Source organism: Thunnus albacares, chromosome 17 (genome assembly GCF_914725855.1).
Source record: "Thunnus albacares chromosome 17, fThuAlb1.1, whole genome shotgun sequence".
Taxonomy (NCBI): Eukaryota; Metazoa; Chordata; class Actinopteri; order Scombriformes; family Scombridae; genus Thunnus; species Thunnus albacares.
Window position 1 is genome coordinate 2,629,306 of NC_058122.1, and position 21,884 is coordinate 2,651,189.

General features: G+C 39.3%; 1 protein-coding gene across 2 annotated transcripts in view; it reads left to right on the forward strand.

Moving 5' to 3' along the window:
- LOC122966848 (potassium voltage-gated channel subfamily C member 1-like) overlaps nucleotides 1–16,529 on the forward strand; it is an 85,539-nt gene extending 69,010 nt beyond the window's left edge. Inside the window, exon 5 of one of the 2 annotated variants that reach the window (XM_044331199.1) lies at nucleotides 11,977–16,529. In XM_044331199.1, coding sequence (XP_044187134.1) covers nucleotides 11,977–11,990 — 14 coding nt within the window. In that variant the 3' untranslated portion in view covers nucleotides 11,991–16,529. Of the gene's footprint in view, nucleotides 1–4,427; nucleotides 6,795–11,976 lie in introns of those variants that run through there. The other variant, XM_044331198.1, reaches the window with a different exon arrangement.
- Nucleotides 16,530–21,884: the final 5,355 nt, after the last annotated feature.

Consider the following 21,884-nt stretch of genomic DNA (forward strand, 5'->3'; position numbering starts at 1 on the left):
GCTGTAGACTCTTAATACATTTTACCCCCTAAATATAGTGAAACACATACTCAACCCTGACCTTGGAGAGAGTTTTGTCTTCAGTCAGTCTGTCTGTCTGTCCTTCTGTCTATCTGACTGTCTCCCTGTTAAGAGCAGCCTTCTGTTCCTACTGATAGACTGGCTAAAACACCTGGACTCTGAGATCAAAATGGCCTCAAATGAGATTAGGTTTTTTTAAGACTGGAGTGTTAACATGGATGAATGTGTGTAGCCTATTTCTAACCCTGACTGTGTGCTCAGCTCCAGATGATTTACCCACCTGAGTTGCTCTGAGTTTCCCAAAAATCATTAAACCACAGAGTCTGGCTGTGTTTCTTGTTCTTGAACAAAGTGTACTAACACTGATGTGCTTTTGGGAATCCCAGAACAGGTAGTCCAGTGGATGCAGACAAAGTACAAAAATCTACACACACACACTAAAAAGTTTTTTGTGTGCGTCCACTGGACTAGTGCATCTTCCCTTCCCTACACAGTTCATGTTGGTGCTGCAGAGCACCACCTCTAGGTGTCTAAGGGATATTGTGGCAACTGATAGCTGAGTTTCGTAACCCATATTCCTGTTTTGTCCTGTCTGTCTGTCTGTCCATCTGTTTGTCCCTCTATCCATCTGTCTGTCTGTCTGTCTGTCTGTCTGTCTTTTTCCAACTTCCTCCTTTGGTCTAAAAATATTTTCTTGGTTTGGGCTGGTTTTGTTTTTAATTATTTCTTTTTCTTTTTTTCAACTTTGTTTCATTTACAAATGCTTGTAACTGTAACAAATTGTTTATATTTGGTATTTCTGATGTGCAATGCTGTCATAACATAAATTAATATAACAACCTTATTTTCTGTCATGAAAATTTGCATCTCCATCCCATAACACACATACCTTACCATATCATGAAACCTTTAATGCTCACTGGAATTCCCCTTCATCACCCCGCCCTAACCTTTGCCCTTTGACCTGTGTTTGTCATCTTCATGTAGCCACGGGTTATGAGAAGTCACGCAGCCTCAATAACATCTCCGGGATGACGGGCGCCCCGCTGCGCCTCACCCCCATCACCAACTCCACCTTCGAGCCCTTCGAGCCACCTGGCCTAAGGCGATGCCACTCCCCCATCCCCTCAATCTTGTAGCATAGCCAACAGGGAAACAACAAAATGTCAACAACAACAGCAACAATATAATATCTTTTTTGTTTTTGTTTTTGTTTTTGTGGGGAACATGAGAAAGAAACACAAGCATCAACATAGAGGGATTGTCTCATGGATTTGATTCATCCCATTATGTTCCTTCATTAAGCTCCATTACATACTTGTTTCCTTCTTGATAAAAAACAGCAATGAATTAGAATTCCTCTGGCTCTATAAGCACTAGAGGGTCCTATTTTAAAACCACAGAGTAGCTAAACCTTACTGAATAAGCTGAGATAGACGCTTTAGCAAATGTATTTTAAAATACACAGACACACACTAACACACCTGCCTTACTAACAGGGATAGAGTCTAGGTTAGGTTAGTTTAGATTGATATAATAGCTGAGTTAGTTTACCTCCAGCTTTCCCTGTGCTACTTCTTGCCTGTATCTCGACTGCACTTGCACTTCAATGCTTTAAGACTGATAATAAGAGTAGCTATGAATATGAGACTTTTCTGATATTAAGCCTCAGAATGCACACACTCACACACACACATAGACACTAACATATTACTCAAACTGCAGCATGCATGTTTTTATTCATGAGACTCCAAAATAAGAACATACAGTGTACCTACAAGTAGATTGAAAAAACAAAGACATTTTTGTACATTTTAAGTCAAAAGCATATCTCTGAGAAGGAAACTGTAGCACCTCTGCACCTTTGAAAAAAAAAAAAAAACATGTAGGCTAGAGATGTTCAGTTATTTGTGTTAAATGAAATGAAACACAAGCTGTTACACACATGTGCACACTTGCACAAACATCAACACACACAGACACATTTGTTCTCAGTGTATCCCTTTAGTACAGGGAGAGAGGAGAGAGGGAGTTGCATTAGATTCTGTATCACCTCCATAAAGAGCTTATAAAGGCAGCAGCGTTCCCTCCTCCTCTTTCTCCTGCTTCAGGCTTCACACTCTGCTCAGACCCTAAACGCTCCACCAATACTTGCAGAGTGTGCTGCAGGAGGACTAAATGATTTTTTTTTTTTTTTTGGAATACAGTGGACAGCAGGGAAACAGGTGTTAAGAAGCATGGATGTCTCTGTCAGGGTGGGATGCAGGTCACAGGGCAGTGGTTCCCAACCTTGGGGAGCTCAAGGTGATTAATAGGATGGGAAAGTAGAAAAAATGTATTTCTGTAACATAAAAATGTATTTTCTAATCTTTGCTTTTGCTTGTGAATTACTGGTCCCTAAAAATATTCAAAGAAAACCATCTCAGAAGTAAATATCACTCTTTTAACTGGCCACCAAACGCATATGGAAGACACACTATAAATTCTCAAATAATAGCCATGCTCATATTAGACACAGCCCCTCAGTTCTAATTCCCCCTGTTTTTCACAGGTATATCTGATCACATTTTAGTAAGATTCCTTCCTGTTTTCTCATCTGCTCCCATTTTCATTTACTGAGAATACAAACTCTAAGCTTCCCCCATGCTTACTTCTATAAATGCAGTAGCGTACATTTGATGTGCATTTGTATGGTGGAATTGTGAATTGAGAGCCATAATAGTATTTCCACCACCACTAAATTACTTTTACCCAACCTTAATTAGGGGCAGGACTTTATTTTTTTTGTGCTGGCCACATGTATGTGAAGAAAATGTGTTTATTTGTTGAATGTAAATGTCCCCCAATTTGCAAAAAATCCAGATAAATCCGGATAAATACAGAAGACATGACCTCAGTGTCCTTATGGTAGCTATAGCGCTGATTTTAGAATTCATGGTAGCCTCGTTTTAAGGGGTCATAAACAGAGAGGTTTGGGAATCACTGTCACTGAAGATGCAGGCTATCAGGGTGGGAATAAAAGGCAGAGTCATCCAGTCATCCATCAGCTGAGTTGTCTGTCATTCGACTAACAATAAATAGACAATAGCAGCTATGGGAAAATCCCACTTTAATGACTTTGGGAAAAAAGTAGGTGAACACATATAATGACCCTTGACCTTCGGCCTCACCCAGGCCTCCAGTGTAGATATCGTCATGGAAACTGGAGCAGTAGGGTTTGATCTTTACTACACCACTTCTCACCTGGTCTCCATGCGCTCTCACCTGGGCTCTCATCAATAGGCTGAACTGCAAAGTCCGAAGAATAGCTTCCTTTTCAAGAAAGGGGCAATCACCTCTCATTTCTGAGTTGTGTCTTATTTTAGTCATCGGCTAAGCTTAAAAGGAACAATTCAGGAAAGCCTGTTTGCTTTCTACATGAGAGTGACATGCAAAGATCAGTCTCATGTAAGTGTGTCAAGCGCACACTAGGAGTCAAGACGTTAACCTAGCTTAGCATAAAGACTGTTAGCTAGCCTGGCTCTGTCCAAAGTTCAGAAATTAATAGAAAAATTCACTAATTAACATGTTGCATATTGTTTGTTTAACTTGTACATAAACAGAAATGTAAAAATAAAAATTTGTGGTTTTAGGGGGAGTAATTACACAAATATTTCTAGGCGACAGCTGGGTATGGTGAGTCTGGACAGCTTTCTGGAGTCTTGTCGTCACATTGGGTTTGCCTGGTTTGGTGCCATTGTGGCTGTACAGAGACCAAAACTAAAATGCTCATGCTCCGCAACCACATCTGACAACCTGAGCTATACCTAGAGATGCTGCACAGAGGCACCAGGTGGATAGATACACCATCAAAACGTACCGGTAGTTACGGTACATACTGTCGCTCCCCCTAAAACCACTATTGTCTGTTTTTTTTTTGTTTTTCTGTTTGTGTGCAGATTAAACAGATGAGACAATGACATGTCAATTAGTGAGCTTTAGAGATGTATTTTTGAACTTTGGACTTTCTAGTCTTTATGCTAAGCTAGGGTAACCATGTCCTAACTCCAGCTTAACTATTTCTTGAAGGTGGCAGGGGAATTGGCTTGGAAAATGGAAAATTGCAGTCATGTTCGAACACTGCAGCTCAGCCCCTGTGTGAGAAGCGTGGCTTTCCTCAGGTCTGAGTTCACCTCACCATCATCACCACTACCACCACCACCTCCACCGCCGCTGCCAACAGCGTTACTACTTTGCACTGACTCCAGTGTGATTCAGCAGCCAGTGGCAATATTTTTAGTTTTCTCCCTTTTTGGCTTCTCTTTCTTTCCCTGTTTTTGACCCTTCTGAACCCCCAACCTCCCCCTGCCCCCCCTCCTCCTCCTCTGTCCGTCCATCTCTTCCTTGTTTCGGCTACGGCCGTTCAGTAGGAGGCACCGTAAACGGCTACTGGAGTGACAGCCCGTGGTAGAAGAGCGGAGGACAAAAGCAACATGCCACATGGGAAGAAGAGCGAGAACATGACTACAGAGACAGCATACAAACATAGAAATATGCAATGTAGATAAATGACAGCGGTGGTTGGATCTATGTGTTTCTGTTCAGATATGTTGTATCTACGGCACACGTGACATGTGTGCACGTGGATGTGTGTGTGCATGTGTGTGTGTGTGCCCAGACCTGCATCTACCTCTGTACTAAGATGCACAAATGTCAAATTTTCCATTGTTTTTGCTACTGCAAGAAAGAAAGGAAGAAATATTTAGTTCAGTTTTGTTTTGATGTGTATTATTAGCAATCTGTGTGATCAGATGATGATGTCATCTTTCTGTCAGTGACTTGTGTATTTTTGTATTTATTAATCTTATTTCAAGTTTTTTGTCCCCCTAAATATAAATATGGTTTCCTTTCTGTTTTAAACTGGGTTTTTCAGATATATGAAATGTATTTCATTTCAGAACATCAGTCTTATTCATTGCTGTAGGCAGTAGTTGTGTGTCTGTTGGTTTGGTTTCATATCTGTCTGAATCCCTTGTCCTCAATTCTCACTCTCACCTTCCTTCTCTCTCACCAGAAAAGTAACAGAGAGCTTTCAGCTGGCAGGAAATCACCCCTTTGATTTGACTCCCAAAAGAGAAAAACAATCATTTACCGCTGACTAAACAAGGACTCTGTTTTCAAGAATATCCTTTGGACAAGATCCACTTAGAAGTGTTTACCAAGCATGATCTAGCATAAAAATGGGACTTGGAAAAACTTGACTTCTCTGTGCTCTCCATCCTGTTACTTTTTTATGTTCAAGCTGGGAGTGCTCGGAGGTGAGGGTACCAAACAGGGAGAATGCCTGGCTGAGAAACAGACTGTTGTACTTTCAAAGGATTAGTTTGACATTTTGGGAAATACTTATTTGCATTCTTGCCGAGAGTGAGAGTAATGAGAAGATTGATATCAAGTCTATATCATGTCTGTGCGCTAAGTATGGAGCTGGAGCCAGAAGGCAATTAGCCTGGCTTAGCATAAAGACTGGCAGTAGGGGGAAACAGCTAGCCTGGCTCTGTCCAAAGTTGCCTTTATGTTTCTACATATTTGTGCTAATAAGTAAGCTTTAGAGGTGATGGTAGGCAAAGTTTTGGACTTCTTGGAGTCAGGCCACATGTGTCCCCCTGCTTCCAGTTTTTATGCTAAGCTAACGTGATTGTCCCCTGACTGTAGCTCTGTACTGCTCGGGTCTGATTTTTATATCAATTTCTCATCTCAATCGTGGCAAGAAAACAACTTCCCTAAAGTGTCAAGCTATTCCTTTAACCCTAATACCCCTTTCAGACAGCAGAGGCGGGTATGATGCAGGTCTCCTCAAGACCCGTTCTTCTCAATAAGTTGCTTAAATCACATTTAAATGTCTATTTAAAGCCCGCTCACCAAAGATAGGCAACCTCTGACCTGCGCCCAACTTGTCATGAGGGGAGGGCACATGAAGGGTCATACAGATACACCCCCATCATGGGTTTGACCCCTGTCACCGTGTCAGTCTGAATGGGGTATTAGTGACCCTGGTTTCCTTTCTTCTGAGCAGTTGTATAATGGACTGACTGAAATTTTGGGTCACCAGGGTTTTTGTTTCCTGTTCAGCCTCATGCCCAACCTGGACATCAGTTTCCAGTTTGCCTCAGGAGTCCAACTGAATCCTGACTCATGTACCAATGATTGATTTTGAGATTTTAATCTACTGGAAGTTCAGTGATAGATTCCCAGTTGGAATATCATTTCAACCTATTAAATCCTATTAGACATGCACACAAGGCACACACACACACACACACACAGACATAGATGTAAACACACACTCTAGTTTCTCTGCTGAACCATTTCTCATCATTTCATCCTCTCCTTATCCTCCTCTCCCCTCCCAGTGTCTACTTGTTTTAAATGTGTGTCTGTCATTTTCTCTAAGGCCACTGCTGATTGGTTGCTTTTGTCATGATGATGTACAAATGTAAAGTTTGCGTTGTAGATGAATCTGCATGGGTTTCCATAGCAAGCAATAAGGATATTGATATGACTAATAATGTGAGGAGGTTTGATAAGATTTTAGTCTCAAGCTTAATGAATGTGTATATAACATTTAGATTACTAAGAGTGTGTATGGATGTGTGTGTTTAGATGCATCCATATGCACCAACAAAGCATGCAGGACAAAAAATCTTCACCTCTTTGAATGCAAGAAGAGGTGGGACAGGCTGACATTATGCATGCCAAAATGCTATGATGCTATTGGTCAGAACAGACCAAGTTAGGTACTGTAATTGGGTGGGGCGGGGGCGGGAAAGTTTATTTTTGCAGGATGGGGAGGGGTTACATTTCTAGTAGGTCTTGTATAGCGGCTTTCTTATCGATCTTGAGAGACTTATGATAAGAGAAACATATTAACAATCGTAGCTTATGATTTTTTTGTTTCTTCTTTTTTTGCTTTTCTTTTCACAGAGAACTGTTCTGAAAGCCCTGCGCTTATCAGATATATGCAAAAAGAAGCAGTAACTGTGAACTAACGCTAAGAAATGAAAAAAAAAACAAAACAAATCCAGCTTCTTCCATCAATGTCTCAACTCCTCTTCTGCAAGAGAGAGGAGAGACCCTACTCCTCCCAAGATACCTCCTCACCAAAGTTTCCCTGTCCATTACTTTCATTTGTCTGCTTCTTCATTATCTGTCCATGTCATGGTTCATTTCCTCCTGTCCTGTTCTCTACACTTCTACCATTACGCCTTTAAACCTTTACAGTGAGTTCAAAGGAAGGAGACCTCTGCAATGTGAGAATGCAACAATTGAATGCAACATCCCACAAAAGGATGAGGATCAGGACGGATAAACCTGCCGCTAACTGAGCTCCCCAACCCCACCCAGGCTCTTCATGTCAGTTTGATTATAATTTGACTAAATGCAAATTTTTTTAAGATTGTTCACCATGGAAACATAATATGAGCTGCATGAATAGGTAGCAATGCAAGAGCCAACTTACAGGTTCCACTAAATGGTCATTCCTGTTGAAACAAGTCAGTAAACTAATAGTAAATAAATGGGCTATAAGAAGTGTCACATGTAGCTTTTCTGGCCTTCTTCTTCTCCTGCTCCTGTATGTGCTTGTTGTAGATTAGTCCACAGTACCCTCTACGCTGTCAGAGCGCAATGGCAATAATTGCTGGCAATGTGCACACTCCCAAGTTGAGAGCTTAGGCGCTCACCTTTCACGTTTATATTCAGCATGTATTCAGGCCAGTATCCCTGAGAATTACATCCAAATTGGACAATTTGGCATCTCACGATTTACGTCCAAAGTACAGTGCCAATGCAGCAAGTAGTGTGCCCTTTATGTAGCAAGGTAAAAGGTTGTGGTTTGTGGATGGGCGTGTAGCAAATTTGTATTTCATGCAGGAAACTGCAGTCTGTGGCCTGTCATGGACCTGTGTCTGGTGATGGGGTTGATTGTGCTTCAGTGGTGCAGTGGTCACTGAATAAATTTGCAGTCAATCAAATTATCCTAGATAACTTACCACACAGTGGTAGGTGGGGCCTTTTGGGCTCCTGAGGGTCTGCACCCCAGGATAGTTGCTCACTTTGCCTGGTTGTTAATCCAGCCTTGATCAGGATGGAGGTTATTCACAATCCAAGTATGGGGTGACCACAGGAACACCATTATTACCCTAATTTGGCCATGATGACTATTTTTTTTTTTGAATTATGGAGAATCAGTTAAATCTGTAGCCTTTTGCATTAGCCACAGACCAGTAAGACTGAGTTGGACTTGGTCATTATTGTATCAAACGGATTTGAAATCTCAGATCTCATGCCCTGTTTGTTCAAAATGAGTTAAGCCCCAAAAGGACTTTGAAGAAGTTGCATTGAATTCCCAGTGTGAAATCAGACTGCAGAGGCTTCCTTCAAAAGTCAGATAATATTTAAATCCAAATCACTACTGGTTCTCACTTGATATTGTTTAGCTTCTTCTCCTTGTTGCCATTGTTTCTATCTTTCCCATCCATTCACAACTCAGGTATCTCTTTCTCAATCTCTCCTTCTGTGCCCCTTTGTTCCTCTTCACCCATGTTCCCTAAAAGAAATGTACATGTACTGTATGTGTGAAAAATGGAGAGATGAGGAAAAAAATGAGCTTTCCTCTCTTTTCTGTGCCTGTGAATGCCATATGCTCCCTTGAAAAATGCCATTTTGCTTTCCTTGTCCGACTGTGCTTCCTGTCTTCTTATGTCGTCCCCTCGTCTCCCCACCCTTTCTCAATAACTATATCCCTCTTTCTGTGAGACTTTGTACCCCCAACACCTACCATCACCCCATGCTGAAGTCTCTCACAGCAAAAACCAAAAAGGAATTGAGTGAAATTGGAGCACCTTCATACCTGAAATTGAAAAAAAAAGAAAAAAGATTGGCCAATCAATGGATTTCACCGAGGAAGAAGACAGAATGGACATTTAAATGAATGAACAAAAGACTGGAGTGATGTATTGTAGATGGGGGGAGGAGGGGAGGAATGTGCTATGAAATGATGTGTTCTGAGTGGATTGTCAGCCGAGCAGCATCAGAGGGAGGAGATGGAGGAGAAAAAGTTTGAGGAAGACAGAAAAGTGTGGTGATGAGGAGGAGGAAAAAAAGAAAGAAGCAAAATCGCTTCTCCATGTAAGAATGTGTACCTCACTGTTGTTCCTGTGCACTGTTTGCTTCTCGTGTTGTGTTTCCTCACCTGTGTGGTTCTGTGTTAGTGTGACATTTTGTTTTGTGTTCTGTGTGTTTTCGTGTCGTGTTCCGCACTCTTCCTCCTTATTCCTTTTTCTTTTTTCACGTAGCCTTTGTGTATACCACACCTGGGTCAAACAGCCTTCACTTGAAACACTACCTACAACTTGTTTTATCCCACACGGTAGCAGTGGTAGTTTGTCATTTGGGGCAAACACAAACTGCACCAAAGTGAAATTAATTTGAAATGAACTGACCTGATGCAGTAAACACCTGTCTGATGGTTGAAGTGGGATGAAACAAAGAGCTATAAATCGTTGTTATTTGGCCAAGGTCTGGTCTGTACATGTGCAGGACACACCAACTGAGATGTTTCACTCTCAGCTCTTGGTCTGGATTTTCAGCCCAGTCCTGGTTGGCTACAGTCCTCTGACTCCTCAGCTCTGCTTTGACCTTTGACCTTTGACATTATACAATTACAAGCCTGTGACTTCTCTCAGTCTCACGAGCTTCTTAATTAGCATCCAAAGATTCATTATATCAGAGGACTGAGCAGCCCCCGAGGACTGAAACCTTCTGCAGATTGTATCTGTGTGTGTGTTCCAGAGACGGAGACAAACGTTAGTGTGTGTCATGTTCAAGCTGTGTATACTTGGTGTTGTTGCATGCTGGCTGGACTGGGCGAGCTTTGTAGTGATGTGTCTTTTCTTTGCTTCAGTGGTGTGTTTGGCCAATCATTTCCTTGCCTTGGTGTACAGTATTATGTTGCTGCAGTTTCCATTAGTACAAACAACTATTTCATATTTATTGACACTGGAAACTACAGATTAGATTAGGAACACTCCGTCTGCCATTGTAGAAGTCTTTCAATTTCTGCATTCTTGCTTCACCCTGAAAGGAGCTGTTTGGAAAGTTGTGGTGCAGCAGTAGTAAAGAAAGAATGGTTTCTACAATGGCTACCACTTTAAATCTCATTTATAACATTAAATGAACTCCCACAGGCTCTTTACCAACAGCATCTTAGCAGGAATAGAAATAAATAATACAGTTGAAAACAAAAGATTGAGAGTAAACGTTCATTCTTCACCATGGAAATAGTAGTTTGACAACATAAATCTGAACTCAGTGTCAATTTTAGTTACAAACTTTTTTCTGAGCTTTTAACTGCATATCATGTTCTTCATCAGCAGATGGGATTTGTTCACTTATCATGGAGATGGCTCAGTCATCATCACATCAGTAAAAGCAGTAGTACAACAATGTGAAAATACAAAATTACAAGTAAAAAGTCCTGCATCAGCAAAATGTGCTTAAAGTATAAAAAAATTAAAATACTTGCAGTATTTGCAGGACTGCAGAAAATTGGCCTTTGACTGATATATTTTTATTTATTACATGAATATATTGTTATTACTAATGCATCAAAGCATAGGCAGCATTTTACTGTTAGTAAATTGCTACTTTATTTATTCTTAGATAGCTTTTCTCTGATCTCTACTGAAATAATGGACTTTCAACCTTTTAACCTTTCATTCTCAAACAGTTTTTTAAATGAAACCATCTGAGAAGTTTAGAGGGGAAATGTCTCTCTTGGAACTGCTAACAATTTATAGACATCTGAAACATAACCTGGGGCCCCAGCTACACACCACTGGTTTAATGTTTAACAGTTCACAACAATGCAAGGTTATCATGCGTTTTAAAGTAAAAGTTTAATCTGTAAAGTAACTAGTAAGTAAAACTGTCAAATAAACGGACTGGAGTACAAGTACAATATTTCCCACTGAAATGTAGTGAATCAGAAGTTTAAAGTAATGGAAATATTTAAATAAGTACAAGTACCTCAAAGTTGTACATAAGCACAGTACTTGTGTAAAGGTACTTAGTTACTTTCAGTAATTGATATGTGAAGGACTTTCAATATTTAGATCTTGTAATTGCAACTCCATGACAACTCCACTTGGTCATGAAGACTGTGAAATTCAGTTGAAAGCTCCAGAAAAAGGTTGAAAGTAGGTATTGAGTTGGGATTGTTTTGTTAAACTACACAAAAAGATATTACTTCATCAATAACCTTTGATTGCATAAATGGCTGAAATGTAAGATGTATAGCAACAAAGTGATCTTACCCTGACTGGATGCTTTTGGGAAACAGACCCATATCTGATGTGGTTCCACATTTGAAATGGAACTCAACAACCAGAGGATTACTGAAATTTGCATTTGCTGTGATGGTGGGTAAAATAATTAGCAGTTTTGCTATTTTTTTTCCTGTAATATATTGACAAGATAGGTGGTTTTTTCTTGGTCAAATTGGTAACATTGGTGCCTACCCTGTTGTAAAATGTGAATCTCTGATAAACCCTTCTTATTGGCCAGCACCCATGAATCAGAACTCTTTATCTGAGCAGATGCCATTCTTATAAATCAAAGAAAATATTACTTTACCCACCACCTTAATTCCACTGACTTACATGTGTGCGAAATAAGCTTTTACCTTGACCTGCACCAGACCAGGATGTAGAAGTATCTAAAGCATCTTTATCATCCATTACATAGTGTTATCCATAAAATTATGAAATTTTTGATGGGTTGTCCTATCACAAAAAATTCTTTAATTTTTTTTAATCCAAGCATGATCAAACTGTTTGCCATGGTCTGGTGTCTGAGGGTCAAGTCATTACTTAATCACCTCAAATCCTCACTAAATTCTCTTTTCTTTTTCCCTTTCAGTGCTGAGTTTCTAGACCCCCCCTTTCTCTACAAGAAGAGGAAACCAATAAACTTTAAAACGCTGCTCCTCCATCTCCCCCAGCAGGATTTACTGTAGAAAACAGGAGGGAGATAGAGAGAAAGAGAAAAAAAGAAGACGAGAGGTAGAAATCATCGCCGTCAGTCACATTTGACACCCTGACCTGAACATTTTCATTGTCTATGTGACACATTCATATGCAACCTTGCTGACAATCCCAGTTAAGAAAATGCTTATTATTTTATGTAAGCCATTTTAACGTGGGAAAGAGCAAAAACATAACCAATCGTGTTGAGCTCATTTTCAGAGCAAACCACAGCATGGATGCTCCCAGCGAAGCAGCCAGAGGGCTAGGAAAGACTGGGATGTGGTACCATGTGACAGGGATGCCCTCTATTTCCACAACAGTTTGTGATTTTGTTTTTATCATTGCTTTACTTTTATTTCAAGAAGCTGCATTCGGAACTGTTCATTTCCAGCAGATGCTCTATCATTTTGGCATTCAAAGCACTATGCAAGGTGAGGGGTGGCCCATCGTGATGTCTAACAGCCTGTTATGTTGTTGATGTCTAACAGTCTGATCCAGTGTTGCCACTGGGCTGCCCAGGCCAGGCTGTCCTGCGAATCTCTGCTGAGCTACAGGACCTCTAAAAGCAGGCTGAAATCTCCTCATACATATCAGAAACATCAGCCATATCACATGTATATTTGACATGATCCTGTCTATTTGATATCATCAGAATCTTCTGGGAGACAGTTGACATCTTGGGACTTCAAGTTCAACTGATCATTTTAAAGACTTGACATCTCAGCAGAGGTCAGTGAGTCAGTTTTAATCCACCTTGTGATGGAATTAACCCAAAGACAGACGCATGGATGGACGGACCATTTTGGTTATGATTCAGGCCAGCGGGGAACATAAATATTCAAAGACAAGAAACTGGCCTTGTCATTTGCTAAGGAAAGGAGGTGTCACTGAATAAGAAGGTGTGATTGAGCCTCTTTCTCTCTTTCTTGCTCTCTCTTTCCCTCTTGAGTCTTTACGGAATCCTGTCCGCCCTTCCCTGCATCTCAGCATCGCTGCTGCTCCTCTTTAGCAAAACTGCATGGCATGAATGAAACCAATTAAAACCCGAAGAAAGACAGTCAAAGACACAATGGATGGATTAAATTAAAAAAAAGCGAGGAGAGAGAAGGGAAGGAGTTCATGAGAACGGGGGAGAGAGACCATCTCTTTTTTTCCACCCGGCAATGTCAATGCAAAGTCACACCGCCATCGTCATCATCCGAGCTACTTTTTATCCCCCCAAACTGGCTGCTAATATGTGCAAAACAGCATCTCCTGCAGCAAACTGCTCTCTCAGAAGGCATGATGGATGAGGAGGCTCTCCCTCCACTCTGATGGAGAGAGGGAGGGGGGAAGGAGATTCTGCAGACCATACACTCTATACCTCTGGGGATGTGGGGTGAGAAAATAGAGGCTTTATAAAGAAAGCAGGTATTCAGCAGGAGCGGGAGAACATCTTTGAGAAACTATTCTAGGGGAAAAAATGGCAACGACTGCAAATTAGAAATGCATTTTTATGACACTGTTTACCAGCATGAATATTCTGCATGACTTCTGCAAGCCATTCTGATCTCCCCCATGAATAACAGGGCTAGAAATTGAGAATTTAAATGTGAAAATTTAACGAGAATCATGTTATATGCAACAGATTAAAAAAATGTAGGATTATGTTTAAAAAAGATTATCTCAATTTTGTTTTTTAATGATGAAACATGAATAAATAAGAAAAAAGGGTTGCAACATCTACCCATTTTTTAATAAATCTTAGAGACCCCTTCCCTCCCCCCCATCCCACCTCTCTAAAATCCTTCCAACCTCTGCAAGTATTTATCCTGCTACTACAAGTTTGTCTACTTCTACTACTTCAACTTCTCACCTGGCTGCTACTCTGCTTCTTCTTCCTCCTCCTCTTCTTCTTCTTCTTCTCTTTCTTCTTCCTCTTGTAGTCTTTTACCAGAACCCTTATATGTAACTCTCTCCAATGGCAGCTGTGTGTGTTTGTGCCACAATTTGGACCCAGGACTATCAAACTGATGTTGAACTGAACAGTGCTGTCCACTCCGAGATGTCATTCCCTTGTGCACTATGGTTTTCCATACATTTGAATTTTTCTTGACCTTCATATCATCCACTGCATCAAAACCAGGTTAGAAAGGTGATGTCGCTAAAGATTTCTACTCCCCACACTCTGAAGGCCAAGGATAAGGCAGGGAAGGGTACTGGTTTGTAAGTTTTGTAAGTTTTGTACCAGGCAGGTATATTTACCTCCTCTGGTGAAAAGATGCACGATGATGTTCACTCAAGCAGTAATTTGTTTTTTGTCATTTCTTTTTAGGGTTCCTTCAGTTAGGGTTAGGGTTCAAATTCATTAATGCTGTATTGAGGCATGAAGAAACAAAGGGCTGTAGCCAGGCTTTCAGAAAGTCCAAATTAAATGTAAGAACATTTTGTGGCCACCAAAACGTTTTTGAACTCCCTATATGGTCTGGTGCCAGGTATGTACAGTGATTCTGGCAAACAATATTAAAATTATATTTATATATATTTCATTTTTATCTTATTGCCTAGTTTTTTGCCTAAAAACAACCACATTTAGGAAAAACTATCAGAATCAGCCTTATAAACAGCAAGTGTTTAGTATTTTTGTTATTCTAGCAATGTCGTTTTAAACTCCATATTTCATGTCATGAAAGACATGACCTTGGACCCCTCAATGCCCTGAATAAATGCAATGTAAGGAAATAGTGGCTGAGGAGATTCAAGGGCTTCACAGAAACATCTCACCTTGAAACAGAAGACAGAAACTGAAGATTGTCATCTGCAAATGTTTGGTCCAGTAGCTTTTTCATGCTGTAGCTTTGCCAAATCTGCCCTTTGAGAATCCCACAATCCAATCATGAATGAAAGTCCCTGTCAGATTTCCTATTAGTGTGTCATTTAGATGTGATTACAGCAACACAGCACAGATTCTTTTTTCATCTTGAATGATCTTTTGAAACTGATAGAAGCTATAATGTAGCCACAATATTGCTCAGTTAAAGGCCCCGTATTGTTTAGTTTTCTTTGGTTTTCAAAAACATAAAAGTATAGGGTCATTTAAAGGGTATTTATTTACTCAATGAAGTTGAAGAATAAGTCATTAAAAATCTTACTGGATGAAAATACAGATTTAAATTTTGCCTTCAGACAGACCTCAGTTCTTTCCAAGAATATGTATCCTTGACTATGTAACCCATCCCAAAGTATTTTTCTAAACATCTGTAATATTGGTATTGGCAGTTTATGCAGGATGTGTGTAGGGTCAGCTGTTTTACATACTTTAGCTAAGATACACTTACCTTTGATTGTCTGAGCATTATTATTGACCATTATTCAGCACACTGTAGAAGTGTGACTTGAGGCCCCATTGCACACTTGATGAACTGTGGATTCCCAAGAGCGTGCCCATAAGGTGTGGGGAAGTTTGCTCACTGGAGTGTAACAAGAAATGGATAACCAGAAGAGAAAGTCAATCTGTTTTCTACAGAGCAAAGACAAAATGGTCTCAGCTTACCTTTTTTCTTCATATTTCAAAGTTAAGCAACTGTAAATTCAGTGCTTATTATTTTGCTGTGTCTAAGGTCATGCAGTGTTCAAAAATCTGATATAATCCTATTTTGAGTATTGATAAACATTATAAATTGTAGCATTTACAGCATATGCAGCCATGTTAACTAAATCCAATAACTTGAAGCACCACTGGATTTCAAATGGGATTCATGATTTTGGCACCATGGCTGAAACAGAGAATACATCTCCTGGCTGGTTCTGTATGGACTTAGGTTTGCACTGCATTGTCATGCATTATGGTGACCCATGAGGTTGTTCCATACGCAGTTGGGTGATTATTTTGGATTATTTTTTGTTTATTTTTTCATTGTGTATTTTTCAGATGATCACACTATTCTCTGTATCATTCTGGGGGAGTCTTAACAAATGGCATGGAGCCAATAAATTGAAAACAGGGCCTATCTCAGGAATACACTGTATCATACATCTGAGAAGTGGAATGTGGAGATGTTATGATGCTGCAGTATGTATTTTCAGGAAAGTTTCAAATGAACATGATAATAGTTTCCATGAGTAAATCTGGATCCCTAAAACGCTACTTGAAGCCTGAAAGAAGAAATTTCTGTTCTTTAGGTCTGAACTGTGTCCATCTGTTCTTCCACCCTGTACTAGATCTTATTGCTTCCAGGGTGTTTGTTTTATAATGGTACTGTATTTGATGAGTTTAAGAACTGGTTGTAATATCATTTGTCTTCCTAAAGCAGAAGCTTCTGAAATGTCAAAAATAATATTAGCCTACCATGTACTGTACTGTAGCTATACTGAGGGGAACGCAACTTCTTTTTGGTTATGTTTTTTTTGGTATTTTTATTCACTTGCTAAAACTGTATTTTTGGTTTACATATCTTATATTTTGTATTTTTTTAACACACGCATTTATTTATTATAACAATGCATTTATTAATGTTTTTGTATTCAAGCATGCAGTGAATATAAAGTGAGCCTATGCACGCACTAGTTACAGGTCTGTGGAGAGCATTCGGCTATGTTACTCAAATGGGGTTTGGTGTAGTTTAGTCAGAAGGCAGATGTGGCCATGATAGGATATCCTAGAAACTAGAGCTTCATGTTACAGATTTTTAACCTGGTTATACAAGCACCTCTGCAGAAGAAATGCATACAAACTGTAAAAAGTGAGTTTTCTAGCAACAAAATGGTACGTGATAGAGCCAACAATGTTAACGCAGCTCCTTGGAAAATGTTGCCAATCAGAAAGTTGCTCTGTGTATTACTACCTAAAATCTAAAAGGTTCTTAGATGTAATGTAGCATTAAAAGGGTACTCCACTGATGTACTATTATTCGTCCAAAAGTTTGGAGGATTTTTGAGAGACATAGAAAAACAAGGTTCAAAACTGAAGCAGCCGCTAGTGTGGGTGAAGCTTCAAAAATGCTTGACACTACAATTCCCACAATGCATGATAGTGTTTTGCATTATATCCTTGCTGCCTGGTGAACACCCACATCTTTCACACTACATGCACCACGGGTTTTCTTAAAAAAAAAAAAAAGTTCTCTGAGCATTAGCCAAAATAACCCTGATGACATCGAAATGACACCATTAGGGTTATTTCCTCAGACTTGACAAAGACAGAAGACTTTACAGAAGACCTGTAGATGAGCCAACTGATCTTCATGTGAAAAATCAGTGGAGTGCCCCTTTAAAATGATTTCACTCGGTTGACAGCAGGAATTCTCAAACATTTTGGTTTGTAGCCTATTGTAATGAAGATTTATTCTGTTAAAGATTGCTGTCAGCGCAAAGGTATTCAGTGTCTCCAATATCTGTTGGTTACTCAAATGTCTGAGAAGGAAAAGCATCATGACTTCATGGGATATGGTTACAGCCCTTCATCAGAATCCACCCCACCCCCATCCCTCTCCCTCCATACATTTCTTAAGATATGCTGCTTCAGAACACATCTTAAAAAGAAATAAGAGAGATTTGTATGACAAGACCTCACTGAAATTAAGTGATTGTTTTGTGATGAGAATGAAGAAGGCAGGTTAGTTGGAAGGACAGCAGGTGAAGAAGAAGTGATGGCTGTGCGGTTCAAAAAAGACAAATGGAAACCTTGATTATTCCACTGCAGTGTAGTGGGGAGTGTAGAGCAATAATGGTATAAGCTCTTGTTTAGGGAATCTGGCATTAATATGTGTTAGTATGTGTAAGAATGACTGTGTTTATCTGTATAAATGACTGGTGTGTAAGAAAATTAGCATGCTGTGCATACTGAGCTAAGCTATGCTCCTGTGAGAAGACTGACAGCTGAGCTAACCAATAGTGCAATTTTACTTGAAACCCAAACAATGACCAAACATATCAGGACAAGATGCAGAGGAGTGGCTCTGCCTACTGTCACACACCCCACCTTTCTTTCATGCTGATTGGAGTTTTAAAGGCCTATATATGATATGAGGATGCAGGAGCAATCTGATTGGTGGGTGGTGAATCAAACAGGGCAGAAATGATTGCTGCACAGCCGTCTATGGGTTAAAACTTCCATGCATGTAACTTACATCTGGCCACACCCCAGTCATCACTGTGTGTGGTCATAAGTGTAACATGCAAAAGTTTGAACTTATGCAGAGCCGTAGTTTACTGCCTTGTGTATTTACCTTTTAATATTAAATGGACACAACTAAACTCTAATTGAGATGTAAAATATAAGACTTTTTCTTTAATTAATTAATTACTTTGCATTTTATGATTTTAGGCTTGCTAACTAGTAGGGCTAGGCCAAATCTTGCAAGCCAGTTTAATTTTAACTGAAGATCTATCATTTGCAAAATAGTCATAATGCAAGGACCACTCACTTAAAGCTCCATCTTAATGTTTTCTGAAAAGCAATAGTGAACCTTAAGTTAGAATTATCTTTGCTAGCTTGTTTTGGGATAGCTCTCTTAGCTATCTAAAAATTCTTTGTAATATCTCACAGTCTTCTGAAAAAGCTAATAAATGGACCTTCGGTTAAATTTATCCAGGCTAGCTAGTTTTGGCCTAACTCTACAGTACTTGTTAGTTACCCTAGAATGAAAATAAAGACTTCTAACCTACTCTAACCTATATAGGCTGGATAAATTGGTTAGCTGGCCTATAATAATAATTTTCTTGGCTAGCTAGGTTTGGCCTAGCTCCACTAGCCTACACTGTCTGGATGAAAGGTTAGTTAGCTATTGTAATATCCTAAATTTTATCTCCCTAGTAAAGCTAGTAAAACATTGATTTAAGATTATTTTGGGTTAAGATTATTTTGTCAAACTTTTTTTGAAATTCTGTTTGTAGTTTGAAGTTAGGCTCTAAAACTCCAGTCTGCGTTTCTTGCAGCAACCTTTCCTCCACTCCATCCCATGCTCCTCACCTCTCCTCTTTCTCTCCCTCCTTTCCTCCTCTTCCTCCTCCCCCTCCTCCTCCTCCTCCTCCTTCAGTTATTTTGAGGAAGAAGCTTCTTTTTGCATCCCTTGTTATTGTGTTTTTCTATCCTATTTTTTGGAGATGAATTCTAAATGCATGCGTGGGAAACTTTTAAATGATGACTTTAACTTAAATGCGAATGGTGGGAGTGAAGGAAAGCCTCTCCTATGTCTGAAAAAAAGCAAAGGTTCTCATCTTCCCTTCTTCCTTTCTCTGTCAGTTTAGAGAGTGGTTAGCAGACAGCTTACAGTGTGGGACATATTTATACATACATGACACAAAATATTCTTTCAACATTTTTTCCCAATCAATAAATACCTTTTTGTTTTACTGCTTCTTTTCTTACTATAATACAGGCATGGGCATTTTTCAGTGGAAGTCACTTTTCATCATCACTCTCTGGTAGCAAAACAGGCTCAGTTTCATGAGTCTGATCATGGTTTTCCACAAGCTTCCCTCACTGGTGTCGAGGTTTTGGAGCTTGTTTGGGAAATCAAGTGGAGAGATTCTTTATTTTTTTGTGTCACTATTTGAGAACATTTCCTACAGATATTCTCAGGTCACCTTTCATAAGTTTTCACTGAACTATGAATGCTGAGTTCATATGTTTTCACTTTCGTGGAATTCGCACCATGGAAAAGATTTTTATCGTCAGATAAGCTCTGTCCCATTACCTGCCTATTCAGCTCAGCTTAATTTGTTTTGTTTTTGGCTCTAATCTTGTGCTCATTTTGCTGTGCCTCCTCTCCTCATTTTCTAATGTGGGTGTTTATTGCAGATTTTCATAAACTGAAAAATACACCATGCTCCAGTCCAGATGCAGCTATTTACTCGGTAAAAACACTGTTATACATTATAACATATTACTGTTGACTGATTGGTTAATTAAGTAGTAGATGGGTCAAGTAATCAGTTGATTGTCCCACAGCAGAGATAGATGGGTGGTATATCTCCACTGGAAAGATGCAGAGAAAAAAGAAAGGATGACAGAGAAAGAAAGACGAGAGGCTTCCCTCCATTAATGAATGGGATTTATGCTATAAAGACTGATGCTGGATATAATTTTATTGTCACTACACTGGAGAGAGAAAAAAATAAAAAATGAAATAAAAAGAATCAAGAACTGTATAAAATATATTTCAACGGAATGTTTATTATTTACCTTTTATATTTTTGAAACATGTAAAGAACAAAAAAGGTGAAACTGTAATAATTCAACAGCATTTGTGAAAAAGAGACTTATAAAAAAAACAGTTCTGTTGTTAAAAATGTATGAAGGTTTGACTGTGAATGCTGATTTACCTGAGCAACTCTTCTCCTTTACTGATAGGATAAATAAAAACCAGATGAATAATTTAAAAAAAAATCACAAAACTACTGGGAAAAAGCAAACAAATTCAGTTTAAAGAGAAAACGTCAAAAAACAAAATAAAAACATTAAAAGCTTATGCCAAAATTTTCCATTAGTGTCCTGTGTGGTTTTTTTCACTTAATTATTACTCATTCACACATTCTCACGTCACACATTACAGGAGAGTAAAACTATCATTCCTGTCCTACAACAACCTCTAGTGGACACTTATATTCACACCATTTGAAGTGTCCAAATGTTCAAAGGAGTGAGTCCTTTGGAAAAGGTACACTTGACAGACATTTACTGTATTTACTGAGTTAACTAAATTAAATCTGATATGGAAATCAGTGCTAAAAGCAGTGCATGGATGTTTGGCATGTGCTGTAAAGGTGTCAAAAGGAGCAAAAAGAAGTATAGATGATGCAGGGTGGATGTAAGAGGAAGAGAGACAAATTTGGTTCATGGTCCTAGATCAGCTGATGACCCAACCAGTACAGACCACCATAACCAGTGGGAGGGATGTCACACAGAGCTGGATAATTAACAAAGCAAAGTCAGTTATCCAAGCAAGCAACTGCCGGGGGGCCCCAGACCTGAAGGACCCAAAAGCCCCTGAGTGACTGCATGTCACTGGTTTTGGTCATTTGACATATAAAAATACTCTGCTTTGAATGATAATTTGTGTCTGATATGTTTTTCCACAAAAAACTTCAATGAAAGATTGTTAAAATGACACCTGCACCTGTATATGCAAATATTTTCCATTTCAGAAGTTTAACTGTTGGACACAAAGTGTCTCCTACTCCACTGTAAAGTCCATTCTCAGTGTGTGTGCACTGGAGGCTTCAAGTGTCCATATCACGCTTGTATAAATTGAGTTAATTGAGTCACTGGCTATTTATAAAGCCACTCTATGCAAACTTCCATCATAACTCTGCAAAATTATTACATTCTTTATCATTATCTCAGATCAGAAGACACCTGCTGTCTGTCCGTAATGCACAGACAGATATGAGAAAGAAAGCCGTCATGGAATAGTCTGCAGAGGTAAATTATACTGAGGTATCTGATATCTCTTTTCAATTCAAGGCTGTTGTAAATCCTGTGCAAAATTAGCTTGTTTTAGCCTTCATAACATTGTTTCCTGGTTTTTAGTATTGTTTTCTTGTGCCTGCTGTTGTATTGACTGTTTGCCACCTTGCATCAGGTCTCCCCTGAAAGGTTTCTCACCTCAGTAGGACTTAGCTAGTAAAATAAAGGTTAAAAAAAATAAAAACTGCAAACATCAGAGTGAAGGAACAAGAAGCAAACCATTATATTGAGTGGAAGGGAACTTTTATTGCCAAAGAGGTGTAGAATTATACATCACTTAAATAATATATACTAAAATATATAATATCAACCCAGGCAAGTCCTGGATTATTAGCTTGTGGCATGGACTGTAT